The 18,145-nt window shown below is 37.5% G+C and overlaps 1 protein-coding gene across 1 annotated transcript; it reads right to left on the bottom strand.

Annotated features, from left to right (window-relative positions):
- Window positions 1-5,585: 5,585 nt before the first annotated feature.
- LOC311306525 (metalloproteinase inhibitor 2-like) lies at window positions 5,586-16,508 on the bottom strand. The gene is made up of 5 exons (XM_084434964.1): window positions 16,305-16,508; window positions 10,288-10,376; window positions 8,387-8,489; window positions 6,995-7,119; window positions 5,586-5,758 (listed from the first exon to the last, which is right to left on the bottom strand). Exons 1-5 carry the CDS (start codon window positions 16,423-16,425, stop codon window positions 5,588-5,590), a joined length of 609 nt encoding a protein of 202 aa, XP_084291090.1. The 5' UTR covers window positions 16,426-16,508; the 3' UTR covers window positions 5,586-5,587.
- Window positions 16,509-18,145: the final 1,637 nt, after the last annotated feature.

Here is an 18,145-nt window from a genome sequence, read left to right as displayed (position 1 = left end):
AAAATGAACATTTATTTAAAATAAAAGTTCTTCTTTTGGCAAAATTATATTTCCTTAATAGCCTAAACAGAGGCTTTACTCCCTTCAAACTTAAAATTGTCAATTTTTCATTACATCACTGTTTGAAAACACTCAGAATAGTTTTTTGTACCTTTATAAAGGGCATTTTCCCCCCTAATTTTATTAACTGTATGCTCCATCTTTCATTTTAAATTCTTAAATTTGATAAATATATCCAATTAAAATAATAAGACACTAGGCTGTTACCAATCAAATTAAATAATTTACATTGAAAAATTATAACTGTATTAAATTAGATTATTTTAAATATTTTTATAACCGCAACAGAACCATCACGGTGGGGAAAGTGTATCTGACCATGTGACTGTCTGTCCGAGTTTTGTCGAGAGCCGGAGGCGGCACGAAATTTGACGGAGGCAGCCGCCTCATAATTCTCTATGCAGGAAAAACTCTGGCAATACCCATAAATGGAAACATGAATTTACAACTGTACTTCGGTTTCTCTGCGAGGACACCGCCGTCACCTGCCATATGAGATTTCACCATGTGAGACGACACCGCCGTCACCTGCTCTGTCAGATTTCGCGCTCCTAACTCTTCTTCTGTTTGGTTTTTCCTAACTCACTGACGGTGCACGAGCTACTAAAGGTATAGGGAAAACATGACATGGATTTCAGGAGAAATAGGTTTTGTTAATGTATAGTGTAAGGCCAGTCGAATGGATTTGGGAAATGGACCGGCCGGGATTTTATATTTTCGGAGCTGGAAAGAAAGACGTATTTGCAATCACATCGATATTGCCCGCATAATCATACAGTATGATCAAATATTGGGGGGGACAAATTGTCCTTCTTTGAATATTGGGGGGGACGTGTCCCCCTGTCCCCCCATAGAATTACGCCTATGCATCTGTCATTTTAACAACTGTCCTCCTTTAAAACAACTGGTTACAATATTATGACTTGTCTTTTTTTTCCCTCTGTGGCCCTAATATTCTATCATTTTATATATAGCCTTATAGTCTATGGGAAACTGTAAATTATCTAATGATAGCAACATCATCTAAAAATCATTATTTATCCAAAATGATTGAAATTAATGATCACAAACGTTTAAATAATGACAGTGGGTCTAGTTATATGTGATAACAATGTATAGTGAGCAGTGAAATAACTATTGGTTTCCATTTGTGGTGACTGCTGACTGACATTAGGGATGAGATTAAATAGATCCTGGAATTTAGCCTGGTCTGGAGCAGGCTAGCTCCACAGAATAAATCTCCATGGTAATTTATACCATAACATATCCTCCTGCCCCCTATCCAGCTTTAGTGCAACCGGATTACGGATCAATTGAGCCAGGATCACCAAGATATCCTGGCTTAATCCCTTATCCTAGTTTTGTGCAACAGGCCCCTGGGGCCTGTACCATGAAGGTAGCTGAACAAACTCGGGGTTACAGGATTGGTTTTGAGTTGACAAATCCAAACCGATGCGATCAGGCTTTATTGGTACCATGATGCAGCTCATCAACTTTCTCTGTCAACTCAGGCTTTGATCTTTAAGCTATGATTACTCCACGCGCGCGTGCACATAAAAGAGTGACGTCGACACTGAACAACCAATCGCGGGTAGTAGAGCGAGAGCGTTATATTTTTCCGCGGAGGAGCAAGAGATAATTATTCAGAATTACGATGAATTTAAATATGTATTTCAAGCTCGAAACAATACGGTCTCTGCTGCCAAAGCAAGAGAAGACTGTTGGAGAAAGATTGCTGATTGTTAATGTGTAAGTTAAACAAATACGTAGCCTACGTTCTATATTTATGTAAAATTATGTATATGTATGTGTAGCCTATATGTTTACTATACCCTAGCCTTTTTGTATAATATATAAAAAATGTACATGTATGTACTAAGAAAGATTAATATTCCTTGATTTTTAGATGCAACCCCAACTCCAAATGTTCTTGGCAGCAGATAAAGACAAAATATAAAAATAATATTTCAAAGTGGTGAGTATTTACCACAACCTTTTAATACTTTTGTGAACATTTGATCACAAACACTTGTTTGCAGCAAACAGAAATAAAGAGTTAAATTCAGAAAACCAGAATACACTGGCGGAGGAGTTGGCTCTGAGTAGGCAAGGGGCGGCCGATTATGGATGGGATTACAGGTGCTGTACAATCTGACCCTGGTGCTGGCTCCTTTAAGTAAGTAACAATGGTACGGTACGTGTGCAATACATTACTACTTTTAAGTTGTAAATATGGCTGACTGTATGTTCTGCAGTAGAGAGAAATACAGTGTCCCTGTTGAAGCCAGCACACATACACACAGTCTCCCACACAGAGGTCAGTATGCAGCAGACAGAACACCAGAAACATAACCTGCTTTACAACAGTTATGCTTTACATTGGCCTATTTTTATTTATTAGGGTGGAGGAAATGAAGACACTCTGTCTGTGTGTTCTCAGACAGTTGCTGATGTGAATGCACTGGGCTTTTTATTATGGCAAACATTTGAATGTGTGGCATAAAAAAGGGACTGGCCCTTACACATCTCTTTTATTGAAGGATTTTTCATAACCTGCCCCAGAAACTGAGGCCTCTACCTCAATGGCCTTCAGAAGAAATGTGTAAGGATTTAAAACCCTTGACATAAATTACAGTCAGTCCTGTGTTTGTAGGAAGTCAAGGAACTTTTTGTGATTTGATGAGCCTCCAGAAAACTTGTAATGATCATGTTTGTGGTGGAATTATGTTTCAGGTGGAAACAGACTCAGTCAGGGCCCTGTACAAAATGAGACTTGAACTAGACTGCACACTAAAGGAGACTTGAACTAGACTGTTCACTAAAGGAGACTTAGACTGCACACTAAAGGAGACTTAGACTGCACACTAAAGGAGACTTGAACTAGACTGTTCACTAGGAGCTGACTGTGAGCTGAGAAAAAAAAAAATGGAGATCAAACAGCTGAATAAAACTGATCTCAGTTTGTGAACTTATTTAACCAAGTAACACTTTAGTATTAATATTTATTAATGAAACTTTCTCTTGCTCTCTTTCTCCCTCTCATCCCACAAAACCAATAAAACAGTTTGAGACTTATCTGCAGTTTCAATGTGCTTTTATTAAGTGTAATATTGTATGGTGATTGCATCTACATCTGCACCAGCTGGGTGGTCAAGTGTGATCGGGTCAGTTTCATCGGGGAGAAGCTGGTTTTGTGGTGGTTCTCGCTCTGTTCTACTGGTGGCTATAATGTGCAGAATGGCACATGCATGCAGCCACTATCTCTGATGCCCGCTCTGGTGACTCTTAAGCACTGAACACAGTTGAAATGTGCCTTTAGGATGCCAAAGGTCATCTCGATCTTCACTCTGGTTTAACTGAGGGCCACATTGAAGCGGTGCTGTGGCCCTGTCTGAGGTCAGGGGGTTATTGTGTAGGTTTTTCTATCTCAGTTCAAATTAACTGTTTTGTACTGTACCAAATTTAACTTGCTTTCCTCAAAGCGCTGACACAACACAGACTCATGGAAAATTTGTGAGTCAAGCACTGGAGCCAGGCCATTTAGCATCCAAACTTGTGATCATACGTTCATGACCACAAGTCATCAGCAGATGAAATGTTTAGTAGATCATTTTTATATCTGTTAATGTTACTAATTTAAAGATTCATCTCACAGAAAATAATCATCTCACAAATTCACATCTCTACCTGAAGTGATAGGATTTCCTATTAACATCTGCCTCATGTTCTCTTAGAGCAGTGGAGACTGGAGCAATTATAGGGAATCCTATCATAAGATTAACAGAATAATAATAAAGATTTAAAATAATTCTTAACATGTATTATATTGTATAGTACATTTGTGAAATGTGCTTTAAAAAAAAAAAAAAAAAAAGTGTTCCCTATCAATATATCTTACCGGCAATTTTATAAAAGCCCTCTTTTATGGACTAGTCGATAAATGTCCGGGGAACACTATTAATGAAACTATTCATGTACTCCTGCAGAGCAAGGACCACCTTGCGAATGGTTCGACAAACCGTTTTCCCCCAGCTTCTGTGCATCACCCACCGTGCAGTATGTACCACTTGCAAAAAAAACACAAACGCAATACCATTTGCGGTACAGTAAGTGCATGAATTCGACGTGTTAAATTATTTATGTGCGGCTCAAGAAGTTCGCAAAATAAGACATTCCTTCCGCGGAAAAGCTGTATCTTTCATACAAGTAACTATCAGGAAAGGCAAGGGGATTTTGTCAGGCTAAAAACTCTTTCTTTACAAAGTGCTCGTCTAACAATTTGCGCTGAGATGTCCACCGGATTTGGAAGAAAAGGTGAAGTCATTGCAACAAACACTTGGAATAAGTTACGTCACCTATATGTTTCTTTGCTCTCAGCTGATTGGTCAAACTTCAGTCTGAGATCTCGAATCCAGAACATAACCTGCCCCGGAGCAGGTTAGCCGTGCAGCGTAAGATACCATGGCAACGAACACCGATTAAAGCCGAGCTACTTTCATAGTACCTAAAACCCAGGGTTGGCGGAAACTAAGCTGAAACATAGCTGGCTAGCCACCTAATCCGGCTTCATGGTACAGGCCCCTGGAGTCAGAAGTACCGTGCCTTACTGTCCTCGCTTATGACATCAGTCAGACGGCGGCCGTGGGAGTGGAAGGGGGATCGAGCGGGAGTCTTTATTGGTGTCGATTTTCAGTCTGTTTTTAATGATAGGCCTTACGCATCTGTCAATCATCGCTTGCTATTTGGGGAATGAACCCAGTGAAGTGAAGTGAATGAAGTGAACTAATCTAAGCTAAGCTAAGCTAAGCTAAGCTAAACTAAGCTAAGCTAAGCTAAGCTAAGCTAAACTAAACTAACCCACCTAACCTAGGCTAAGCTAAACTAAACTAACCTAAGCTAAACTAAGCTAACCCTAAGCTAAGCTAAGCTAAAGCGGCTGCATCACATGCTTTAATGTTTCGCAATCAGCAGGATTTATTGCGAACGACCACAACAACTATTGCAAAACATGAGCTTTGCTTCATAATAGAGAGATATAGACACAGTAGCTTCCTTAACTCCAGCACATTTTTATTAAATGTTTACGCTTTGAAAACGTTTTATTACTTGTTAAAAATACCTCATTAAACTACAGCAAGCCAAAATTATGCAGATAAATTGTAACATGCTAAAGATTCATTTAGAAGTGTAAATGTGGAAAAGGCCCACGCTGCATCTTCCTGATTTCTTTAGGCATTAAAGATCAGTTGAAAATGGCATTTTTGCCCATATACCCTTTTTTTTTTTTCAATTCAAAATAAATCACTGAATTGCTTTTTTTTAGATAGAAAATCAAATGACCTAAAAGAAACAATGTGTCGTCATATGAAAGCATTAGAGTAATATAACATGCTAATAATCCAATGCAATTATGCAAATTATTCTGGGTGGATGCAGGGGGTTAAAGGTCTTGCTTGTGTTCAGATTTGATCAGCATCAAGCAGCTTCTTTCACACTCAGACTCAGTGGTGCTCTGGGTCTTCAGACGTCAGATGTGTGTGTGGTTTTTGGACGTTCCTGTGTACCAGTTGCAGGAGCCGTCACTGTGTCTGAAGCAGGCGGAGTCTTGAAATGGCTCGGACCATGGGGAAGACCGGTTGTCCCACACACACTCGCTCCTAGAGCTGGGCTGACAGGGCTGGCGAGTGCAGATGGAGATCTGCAGATCCATTCACAGATTAATATATTACAATACAATATAATATACCAGTTATGGTAGTTAACTGTTAGTAAACTGGTAGTAAAACCAGTTATGGTTTTTTGTCCTATGGTAAATTTGTCCTTCATAAATCAAGTGTAACTGTTGTGTTTCTGTTCAGCCTTGTTAGTCACATTTCTTTTGTTTTCCCGCCACTCATCCGTTGCCATATCTACCATCATTTGTTCATTATCATCACCTGTGTCTTGTCAATCATTTTCATCTGTGTCACCTGGTTTGTGTTCATCAGTGTCTGTATTTAGTTCCCTCTGTTCAGTCAGTCTTGGTCCGTTCTCGTCTATGTAACGTCACAGCCTGTGTATGTATCCTGCCGTTTTGTTATATTTGTAAGTAAACACTTTGTATTGGAGCAATTCTGCCTTCCTCGTCTTCTTCTGCCTACACACACCCTAATATCAAGTCTATGTCAGGGTACTTTTGGACATTGAAATTAATTAGTGAACGAGTTAGTATTCTAGAATTGTTTAACTGCTCACTTAAAAATAACCCAACGAGTAACCCAAATATGGGGTGGTATAGCACCTATTTTAACCCAAAGCATTGGGTTATTACTGGAAATTTCCCAACGATTTGAAAAAATTACCCAACATTTTTGGAAAATAACCCAACACAATGACCCAACATGTGTAAAAAAATGGTTAGGTTTAAAATTATCCCAATGTTTTTTACTGTGTATGATACAAAACATAAAACACATGAGAAAATTGTTTTAGATTGAAGGTTTCATTTCATCTTTACAGAGTTGTCGTAATGTTTGGATCATTGTCAGCTGGGTTTAAATAAATGTAGGGATACCGATATATTGATAAATCTAAATCCAAGTTTTTATATAATTTTTGAGAGCCTGATTACAAAAACAAAAGTCTCAACCTTAAAATCCATGTCCAAAACAAACTATTATAATGATGTTTTCATTATAATTTTATGTAGTCTTTATGACAGACTTGTGTTGACACTTTACTGTATTTTCCTTTTTTGAAGTGATTTGAATCATATTTCATGCAACTCAAAACCATCATGGTGAACAGTGCGCATCTGAAGTGTTTCAGCTGAAGGAAATAATACATTTTTTAATATATCGGACAATTTTTTTTATTTGGGCCGATAACGATAACATCCAAAAATGAACATATGGTGGCCGATATTTCATGCATCTCTAAATAAACGTGTTCTTACCTTGCAGTCACAGCCCATCGGATATCTGTATTTGATGTTGTTTTTCTGCTTTAAGGAGAGACTGTGCCAGCTCATATTGAAGTCACACATTGTAGTGAAGAGTCTGCTATCCGTGTCCACATATCCTAAGGGACAGAAAACATTGTATATTTCATTTTTGTTTTATATTCCCTGAGGTCCACTCATAATGTTAGTCAGTGTTTCCTAATTCCTGTTAAATTAGTTAATTACAATAAATAAATTATGTAATTACATAAATTAATTACAGCTGTAATTACATGCAGGAATTTTTCAAATGTAAGTATAATGTAAAAACATGTAGTTACACAATAAGTACATTGTATCAAATTATTAATTTCAATGTAAGTTCATGTAAGTACATAGTACTTAAAACCGCTTAATATAAAGTGGAACCAAAAACTCTTGACGACATTTTGATATAAAAAAGTCATAAAACACATTAAAACAAACCAGGGAACATGTCATGCAGCAGACGGCAAGCCACATACAGCTGAGTCTTGGGTTATCGAGCAGTAAATAAATGCTCTACTTGAGCTAGTGATTGATTTAAATTATTTAAAAAATGATTACGTTATAAAAGCATTTTAGAGTAAATCAGAAGTAAAAGTGTGTGCTCTAAATGCTCAAGCACACTAGTCTAACCTAATAGTTAGACTTATGTTAGTTAATTATGTTAGTGTTATTTTTTTTTTACTATAAAATTACTATAAAATCAAAACCACATATCTAACCAAGTTGTGTTCCAAATTTGAAGTTAATATCACAAAAATGTAAGTTCCTATGAGATTTTGCTTAAACATTGTACCAAAATTCCATAATTTGTCATGTTTTTTGATGCATTCTCCTGTAACAAATTAATACATTTCTGTTCAAATTTCTATCTTCTATCACAAAACAGTCACCAAACATGGAACCTTGAGACTCAGACCTTTCCGACGATATGTGTTGTGTCAAGATTAGAAAAGATTAGATAATAAAGTAGTTAAAATACATTTTGTAATATGAAACCTGACCCCGCCCACTAGGGGAGGAGCCTGCTAAAATAATTTAAAGTACCATTTCCATGGTAAGGCAACGTCCAATTTCAAAATAGTTTTCACAGGATGAATTTCTGAGTTTGTAAGCTTTCGAATGTTGCCTAATGTTGCTGTTCAATATAACATACATGCATGACCCGTAGCAGATCTATACAGGTGGAGCTGGGGAAGGTGGTGGGTTTCTGAAAGATGTTACAGTAAACACTGACCAAGCATTTGAAGGTTGAGCATCGAGCTCATTGGCTACTGATTGGCAGGAACCAATCAGCTGAGCCCTATAGATAACGATGTGATTGCAAACAGATTGAGTTAAGGATTTTGTATTTGTATTTACCTGAAAGCAAATGCTGGCCGTTTCCAAGTATGGCCCCACACATTATCTCATTTGTATAGGCATGCTTGATTTGCTTTATTCTTTCAGAAGAACCTCTGAACACCTGCAAAACCATGATTTTGTAAAACCATTGTTTGTATAGTATACTGTAGCAGTGTATTGGATTTTTTGCAGATCCACTATTTAAAAATTATTCAATTTAAAATAGAGTCTATAGTGACGGACGCTACAGAAACACGCTTCGTGAAGCTTCGAATCCTTTGTTTCGACCCAGTGATTCGGAGCGTGTATCAAACCGCCAAAGTCACGTGATTTCAGCAAAAAAGCTTGGCAAAGGTTTCGAAGCTTCACGTACCGTGTTTCCAAAGCGTATGTCACACGTTCATGTATATGTGTCGACAAGAACCCCCAAAAAACTGTGACTCTCCATTTAAATCATGGACTATTCTGGGGTGTGTTTCCCGTACAACGCCGTAACTCGCTGCTTCACTACTATAGTACGATGCATGCATCATTGAAGAAATCATCTAGCTAGTCACGACTGTTTCACAAAACTGTATTGTCGCAAATTGGTCGTTCAAATTACTATAAATGATGAACATGGCATCTGAGGAATATTTATACTAATTTTTCTCAGTTTTTTTGTTTTATTTCTAGATTCAATCATAGGCTCGTTCTTACACTAGAGCTTGTTCACACATGCGCACTCTTCAACAACGACACTTTAAATCTCTTGACAAATCTAAAAGACGTAAATGACATTTGTATGTGTTCTAAATAAAATACAGACCCTTTCCAAAAAATTTGAATATCATGGAAGTTTATTTATTTAAATAATTCCATTCAAAAGGTTAAACTTCCTGAATTATAGATTCAGGGCCCACAACTTAAACGATTTCAAGTATTTAGTTTATTTGTACATAATTTGGGCTTCCAGCTCATAAAACCCACGAAAACAGGATTTAAAAAAAATAGAATATTACATGAAATCACACAGTAATTCCACAGTGATACCATGGTCACTGAACCAGGTTTTGGTTCTTTTGGCAGTGTGGGCAGGTGAAAATCCTGCTGGAGAATGAAGTCAGCATCTCCGTAAAGCTTGTCTGCTGAAGGAAGCATGAAGTGCTCTGGAAATGTCCTGGTAGACGGCTGCGTTGAGTGGACAGCACAGTGGACCAACACCAGCCGATGACATGGCTCCCCAAACCAACACAGACTGTGGAAACTTCACACTGGACTTCCAGCATCTTGGATTGTGTGCCTCTCCATTCTTCCTCCAGACTCTGGGACCTTGGTTTCCAAATGAGATCAGAAAAGAGGACTTTGGTCCACTGTGCTTTGTTAAATCCAGAGTCAGCGCAGCCGTCTACCAGGACATTTTCAGAGCACTTCATGCTGACTTCATTTTCCAGCAGGATTTGCACCTGCCCACACTGCCAAAATAACCAAAACCTGGTTCAATGACCATGGTATCACTGTGGAATTACTGTGTGATTTCATGTAATATTCTAATTTTCTGAAATCCTGTTTTTGTGGGTTTTATGAGCTGGAAGCCCAAATTATGTACAAATAAACAACTAAATACTTGAAATCGTTTAAGATGTGGGCCCTGAATCTATAATCTATGGAAGTTTAACGTTTTGAATGGAATTATGGAAATAAATAAACTTTTCCATGATATTACATTTTTTTTGGAAAGGGTCTGTATATAGATTGCACTGAATTTCAGCTTGCTTATGTTGCTCAAGATGTTGCTGATTTGGATGTCAGGCCAATCTGGCCCAGGAAAAGCATGCGGAAATCAGGTCATTATAATCAGATTTTTTTGTCAGATCAAAAAATCAGATCATTATAATTCCCAGCAGAACATTTATATGATCATCAATACTTTAGCTCACCTTCATCACTTTGATGTCATATTGAACCATGTCATCTTCATTACTCTCTCTGGGTATGTTCTTCTTCCCAGTTACCTTAGCTTGCATTACTAATGGGAAAATAATCAGTTGTTATATACTATAGCATATGATTCTGAGCGCATTAGTCAAGTCAAGTCACCTTCATTTATATAACGCTTTTAATAATATAGATTGTTGCAAAGCAGCTTTACAGTGATAATAGGAAATTACAATAACAGAGATTGTTTTGGCTTTACAGCAGCTCTAGAATAAAGTTATTGTCCAGCTAAAGTTAGTTTTGTACCATTAAAAGTAGTTCACTTCCATTGCAAAGATCATTAGTTATTAACTTAGGGGGCCGCTTACATGTCACTGTTTTAACTGAAAACAGAAAACTTTTAATGCATTCTGGCCGTTCATTTGCACAAAAACAGTGTTTGGTGGCACAAGAATGGAAACTTTAAATAGGTTCCAAGGTGCAAGTTTTTAAAAAGAAATTCTAAAACGTTATCATCTCCGTGTAAATTTCAAAAACGTGAATCTGTGAAAACGCAGACTGCGTGCACATGCGTATTACGTGTGTAGTCTATTATGTTAAAAGAATCATTTCAGGCAGTGTCAAATAACAGTTCAGAATGTAGTTGTGTCATTGAAGGGAATCACCTGTGTCTTACAGAATTGATTCTCTTATTGATTCTTAAATGTCCTTTAATACCTTTAAAAATCAATTACTAAATATAGTCCAGCTAGATGTACCTAAAACATACTGTAGCTGAAGAGGTTACGGTGGGAATCGGATACTTAAAGGTATAGCGGGAGATTTTTTTACTTCCGGGTGGGTGACCTATACTATTGGTCCTCCTAATTGTCAATCATTCTGGTGAATCAATCAAACTTTTCAAAAAGTGGAGAGGGCGGGTCTTATCTAAAATTCGGAAAGATCCTCCGCTTTACCTTTAAGGTCAGGAAATGAATACTTGATATAAAAATCAAATTTTGATTCTATTTACTGTATGGGCTCGGTGAAAGCCACAGGCATCTGCATGTCTGTACAAACTCATGCCAGTCATTCTATGCCTGATTATCCCAGAACAAGGACTGGAATGCCAAAGCAACTGTGATGCATGGAAACTGGGATCCAAAACTACTCTCAGTTAGTTAGAGATCCAAAACTAACTGACAGTAGTTTTGGATCTAACTAACTGAGAGTAGTTTTGGATCTAACTAACTGAGAGTAGTTTTGGATCTAACTAACTGAGAGTAGTTTTGGATCTCTAACTAACTGAGAGCAGTTTTGGATCTCTAACTAACTGAGAGCAGTTTTGGATCTAACTTATTGAGAGTAGTTTTGGATCTAACTAACTGAGAGTAGTTTTGGATCTCTAACTAACTGAGAGTAGTTTTGGATCTCTAACTAACTGAGAGTAGTTTTGGATCTCTTACTAACTGAGAGTAGTTTTGGATCTCTAACTAACTGAGAGTAGTTTTGGATCTAACTAATTGAGAGTAGTTTTGGATCTAACTAACTGAGAGTAGGTTTTGGATCTAACTAACTGAGAGTAGTTTTGGATCTAACTAACTGAGAGCAGTTTTGGATCTAACTAACTGAGAGTAGTTTTGGATCTCTAACTAACAGAGTAGTTTTGGATCTAACTAACTGAGAGTAGTTTTGGATCTCTAACTAACTGAGAGTAGTTTTGGATCTCTAACTAACTGAGAGTAGTTTTGGATCTAACTGAGAGCAGTTTTGGATCTAACTAACAGAGTAGTTTTGGATCTCTAACTAACTGAGAGCAGTTTTGGATCTCTAACTAACTGAGAGCAGTTTTGGATCTCTAACTAACTGAGAGTAGTTTTGGATCTAACTAACTGAGAGTAGTTTTGGATCTAACTAACTGAGAGTAGTTTTGGATGTAACTAACAGTTTTGGATCTAACTAACTGAGAGTAGTTTTGGATCTAACTAATTGAGAGTTAGTTAGATCCAAAACTACTCTCAGTTAGTTAGATCCAAAACTACTCTCAGTTAGTTAGATCCAAAACCTACTCTCAGTTAGTTAGATCCAAAACTACTCTCAATTAGTTAGATCCAAAACTACTCTCAGTTAGTTAGAGATCCAAAACTACTCTCAGTTAGTAAGAGATCCAAAACTACTCTCAGTTAGTTAGATCCAAAACTACTCTCAGTTAGTTAGATCCAAAACTACTCTCAGTTAGTTAGATCCAAAACTACTCTCAGTTAGTTAGATCCAAAACTACTCTCAGTTAGTTAGAGATCCAAAACTACTCTCAGTTAGTTAGAGATCCAAAACTACTCTCAGTTAGTTAGATCCAAAACTACTCTCAGTTAGTTAGATCCAAAACCTACTCTCAGTTAGTTAGATCCAAAACTACTCTCAATTAGTTAGATCCAAAACTACTCTCAGTTAGTTAGAGATCCAAAACTACTCTCAGTTAGTAAGAGATCCAAAACTACTCTCAGTTAGTTAGATCCAAAACTACTCTCAGTTAGTTGGATCCGAAACTACTCTCAGTTAGTTGGATCCAAAACTACTCTCAGTTAGTTAGAGATCCAAAACTACTCTCAGTTAGTTAGAGATCCAAAACTACTCTCAGTTAGTTAGATCCAAAACTACTCTCAGTTAGTTAGATCCAAAACTACTCTCAGTTAGTTAGAGATCCAAAACTGCTCTCAGTTAGTTAGATCCAAAACTGCTCTCAGTTAGTTAGATCCAAAACTACTCTCAGTTAGTTAGATCCAAAACCTACTCTCAGTTAGTTAGATCCAAAACTACTCTCAGTTAGTTAGATCCAAAACCTACTCTCAGTTAGTTAGATCCAAAACTACTCTCAGTTAGTTAGAGATCCAAAACTACTCTGTTAGTTAGAGATCCAAAACAGTTAGTTAGATCCAAAACTACCCTCAGTTAGTTAGATCCAAAACTACTCTCAGTTAGTTAGAGATCCAAAACTACTCTCAGTTAGTTAGAGATCCAAAACTACTCTCAGTTAGTAAGAGATCCAAAACTACTCTCAGTTAGTTAGATCCAAAACTACTCTGTTAGTTAGATCCAAAACTACTCTGTTAGTTAGATCCAAAACTACTCTCAGTTAGTTAGATCCAAAACTACTCTCAGTTAGTTAGAGATCCAAAACTACTCTCAGTTAGTTAGAGATCCAAAACTACTCTCAGTTAGTTAGAGATCCAAAACTATTCTCAGTTAGTTAGATCCAAAACTACTCTCAGTTAGTTAGATCCAAAACTACTCTCAGTTAGTTAGAGATCCAAAACTACTCTCAGTTAGTTAGAGATCCAAAACGACTCTCAGTTAGTTAGAGATCCAAAACTATTCTCAGTTAGTTAGATCCAAAACTACTCTCAGTTAGTTAGAGATCCAAAACGACTCTCAGTTAGTTAGAGATCCAAAACGACTCTCAGTTAGTTAGATCCAAAACTACTCTCAGTTAGAGATCCAAAACTACTCTCAGTTAGTTAGATCCAAAACTACTCTCAGTTAGTTTGATCCAAAACTACTCTCAGTTAGTTAGATCCAAAACTGCTCTCAGTTAGTTAGATCCAAAACTGCTCTCAGTTAGTTAGATCCAAAACTACTCTCAGTTAGTAAGAGATCCAAAACTACTCTCAGTTAGTAAGAGATCCAAAACTACTCTCAGTTAGTTAGATCCAAAACTGCTCTCAGTTAGTTAGATCCAAAACTACTCTCAGTTAGTTAGATCCAAAACTACTCTCAGTTAGTTAGAAATCAAAAACTACTCTCAGTTAGTTAGATCCAAAACTACTCTCTGTTAGTTAGAGATCCAAAACTACTCTCAGTTAGTTAGATCCAAAACTACTCTCAGCTAGTTAGAGATCCAAAACTACTCTCAGTTAGTTAGAGATCCAAAACTACTCTCAGTTAGTTAGAGATCCAAAACTACTCTCAGTTAGTTAGATCCAAAACTACTCTCAGTTAGTTAGAGATCCAAAACTGTTTGTTAGATCCAAAACTATTCTAAGTTAGTTAGAGATCCAAAACTATTCTAAGTTCGTTAGAGATCCAAAACTACTCCCAGTTAGTTAGATCCAAAACTACTCTCAGTTAGTTAGAGATCCAAAACTGTTAGTTAGATCCAAAACTATTCTTAGTTAGTTAGAGATCCAAAACTACTCTCAGTTAGTTAGAGATCCAAAACTGTTAGTTAGATCCAAAACTACTCTCAGTTAGTTAGATCCAAAACTGCTAAGTCTCTAAAGCCTGTATGGGACAAGTCCAATCTCGATTGGTGTTGCGTTTTACCGGCTGTAGAACCCGGATTCCCTTTCTTAAAGAGGAACCTGCTCTAAGGCTCCCTTTGCTAAGAGGGACTGAACTTCTCGACGCAGTGCGAGTTCCCTCGAAAGGGAACTGTAGTTTGTAACGTAATCTGTTATGTTACACATTTTCTGACTACTTTTTGATTAGTTTCAGATTACGTCTGACTTTATGTTTAGCCTTAACTTGTTTATCACATTGATTTGAATAGGATATTCTGGTACTATGCAAAAATACAAAGAGAATTTTTTTTGTGTGAAAATTTGTCATCAAAAAAATCACGTCAAACTGGGGTTTGTGAAGGACCTGCAGTGGGTTTGTAACTTAATGAAAAGTTTAATTAATAGTTAATAAAAATGTAAAATTTCAAGGTAAAAATCAAAAAGTTAAGATATTGTATTTGCTATGCCCTGTGGCCTCTGACTTGTGAGATTCTACAAAACTGGAAGACTTTCTGAACATACATAATCAATACGCTGTTATTTAAAAGATAAGAAAGACAAATTAGTGAGAATCAAAAAAATGTTTGAATAATTTACTGCCATTTTGTGAATATTTAGTATTCAATAAAATGCATATTTACAAGTATATAATTATTTTGGTAACACTTTCCAATAAGGTCTTTAGTTAAAATTAGTTAACTACATTAGTTAACATGAACTAATAATGAACTGTGCTTATAGAGCATTTATTAATTTTAGTTAATATTAATTTCAACATTTACTAATACGGTATTAAATTCAAAGGTTGTATTTGTTAACATTAGTTAATTTTAAAGGTCCCGTTCTTCGTGATCCCATGTTTCAAACTTTAGTTAGTGTGTAATGTTGCTGTTAGAGCATAAATAATATCTGTAAAATTATAAAGCTCAAAGTTCAATGCCAAGCGAGATATTTTATTTAACAGAAGTCGACTACAGTGAACGGCTCGTTTGGACTACATCCCTCTACTTCCTTCTTTAATGACTCTACTGGCTACTTGTGCACTTCTTATAACTTACTGTGTTTACTCAGCTCTTACGGTGATTTTCTGAAGTAAAACTGACGCTTCATCTTTTGTGTGATGTACAATAAACTTTATTAAACTCATCAGTATATGTTTGATCATCATTCAGACAGCAGACTTGTAGGCTGTATTAATAAATAATGGATACATAGCCTACAAGCCGATGACAAATACATTATAACCGTAATTAAACCACTAAACTATACCTGTTTCATCTCTATACAGCACTCTGACTCTGTAGGCATTATTGTCTGACTCGAAATGAACGCCGTTACTGAGAGTTTATGATATTAAAATCATTCCGTGAGATGACTGAGAGACTGAGCGCGATGTCATGAAGCTCCGCCCCCTGGGTCGTCCAGCACCTCATTTGCATTTAAAGGGCACACACTAAAACAGCGTGTTTTTCTGTGCCCCCAAAAATGACAATTTAAACATGCTGTAAAAAATGATCTGTTGGGTATTTTGAGCTGAAACTTCACATACACACTCTGGGGACATCAGAGACTTATTTTACATCTTGTGAAAAGGGGCATAATACGGGACCTTTAATTTTAGTTACATTTTTATTAACTTACGTTAACAAAGATGTTAGTTTATGTTAGTTAATACATTAACTAATGAACCTTATTGGAAAGTGTTGCTATTTTTTTAAATCTGATTCTGACATGTAATAAGATTAAGCTCCAGTGTGACGTACCTATCGAAGAACTGCAGAATAACTGCTGTGGATGAGTTGGAAAACAGGTGCAGCTCTCGCTCACACACACACACACACACACACACACCAGGAGCGCAGCAAACAGCGAGATGTTCATCATCACACTCACACACTCACAGATCAGCAACTGTATGAAACACACACTGAATGAAGTTCCTCCTCTGTGTGTGTGTCTGTCGATGATCTCCTTCAGTCTCGAGGAGCTGCGGGTCATTTATAGTTTCAGGACAAGACCAGCCTTCTACTGTAATAAACAAACCCCACCCTCTACACACACACACACACACACACACACACTTCAATAAGCCACAGAACGCAGGTTAATATGTTTTTACATGTGGGACAGTGGGAGAAGGTTAAATCTAGCTGTGTCAATTGGTTTATATTTGTTTTTAACTTGACATGCTAATGCTCAGTGGCGGATTTAGCAAATCTACGGGGAAGTAAAAGTTGGAGAGGAGAAAAAAAAAAACTTCCCCTTTAAACCCTGCATACACTTTACTCCAAAATGAAGATGGAAAGCAGAGAACACAAAGTGTAGCACTACACAAACTAATAGTTACAATGGAACCCAACAGAGAATAACGTTTCAGATAACACCTGAAAAATCTTGCATCACAATAAGTATTGTGATAGTCAAAACATTTTTGTAACTAACAGAAACAGGTTACAATGTTGACATTCAACAACACTGTTTCAACTGACAAGTAACATACGTTCAACTGACTGCCTACAAACTATAAGGTACAATTCAAGTGTTAATCTACAGATTTTACAAAAAAGTGCCTGTTGACTGTCAATGTTATTTTGCTACAGGTTATTAACCAATTGTCGACTAACTTTCAATTGTCAACTAACTTTCTGTAGATTGAGTACCAACAACTCAAGATCAATCTGTCAGTTAAATGTCAACAGTCATGTCAGCATATGAAGTATATGATACTGTATATCCTATTTAAGGGGTCTCAGGGTGCTTTCACACCTGCCTCATTTAGTTCGGTTGAATCGCACTAGAGTTTGTTTTCCCCACTGGTGCGGTTCGTTTGGGCAGGTGTGAATGCGGCAATCGCACTCGGGTGCGCACCAAAAGCGGACCAAACAAGCGTACCGAGACCTGCTCGAAGAGGTGGTCTCGGTACGTTTTGAAACGAACTCTGGAGCGGTTCGTTTGTGGTGAGAACGTGATCCGACCTTGAACAGAACCAACTGCCAAAGAACTGCACATTTTTGGACTAAACCAGTTGCGGTAGTCAGCAGTGATGGGAATAACGGCGTTATAAATAAACGGCGTTACTAACGGCGTTATTTTTGTCAGTAACGAGTAATCAAACTAATTACTGTTTCCTCCGTTACAACGCCGTTGCCGTTACTGTCAATAAAAATGCGGCGTTACTATAATTGAGCTCACTGAAGCGGTTTTCATCCGAGTAGGCTCTCTCTGTGTGTGTGTTTATGAGGCGCCGGACTGGGCGAATGCCGCGAGCCAGCGCGCTCGACAGTGCGCGAGAGAGACCGAGTGTGTCCGAGAACGCGCTCGACAGTGCGCGAGAGAGACCGAGGGCCCTATTTTAACGATCTGAAACGCAAGTGTCAAAGTGCAAAGCGCAAGTAACTTTGTGGGCGGGTCTCGGCGCTGTTGCTATTTTCCGGGCGGGATAAATGACTCTTGCGCCCGACGCAAATCTAAAAGGGGTTGGTCTGAAGTAGCTTCATTATTCATAGGTGTGGTTTGGGCGTAACGTGAAATAAACCAATCAGAGCGACATCTCACATTCCCTTTAAGAGCAGGCGCGCTTTTTCTAAGCGGATTCCTATTATAA

The sequence above is a fragment of the Rutilus rutilus genome (genome assembly GCF_951802725.1).
Source record: "Rutilus rutilus genome assembly, chromosome: 16".
NCBI lineage: Eukaryota > Metazoa > Chordata > Actinopteri > Cypriniformes > Leuciscidae > Rutilus > Rutilus rutilus.
This window is presented reverse-complemented; position numbering and strand designations above follow the sequence as displayed.

Bases quoted from the DNA above. Each gene is read 5' to 3' on its own strand.
- LOC311306525 (XM_084434964.1), bottom strand. From the start codon at position 16,425: ATGATGAACATCTCGCTGTTTGCTGCGCTCCTGGTGTGTGTGTGTGTG. The intron at 10,377-16,304 runs GTACGTCACACT...TTTTCCCATTAG, and splicing joins ATTCTGCAGTTCTTCGATAG to TAATGCAAGCTAAGGTAACT. The intron at 5,759-6,994 runs GTAAGAACACGT...ATGGATCTGCAG, and splicing joins CGATGGGCTGTGACTGCAAG to ATCTCCATCTGCACTCGCCA.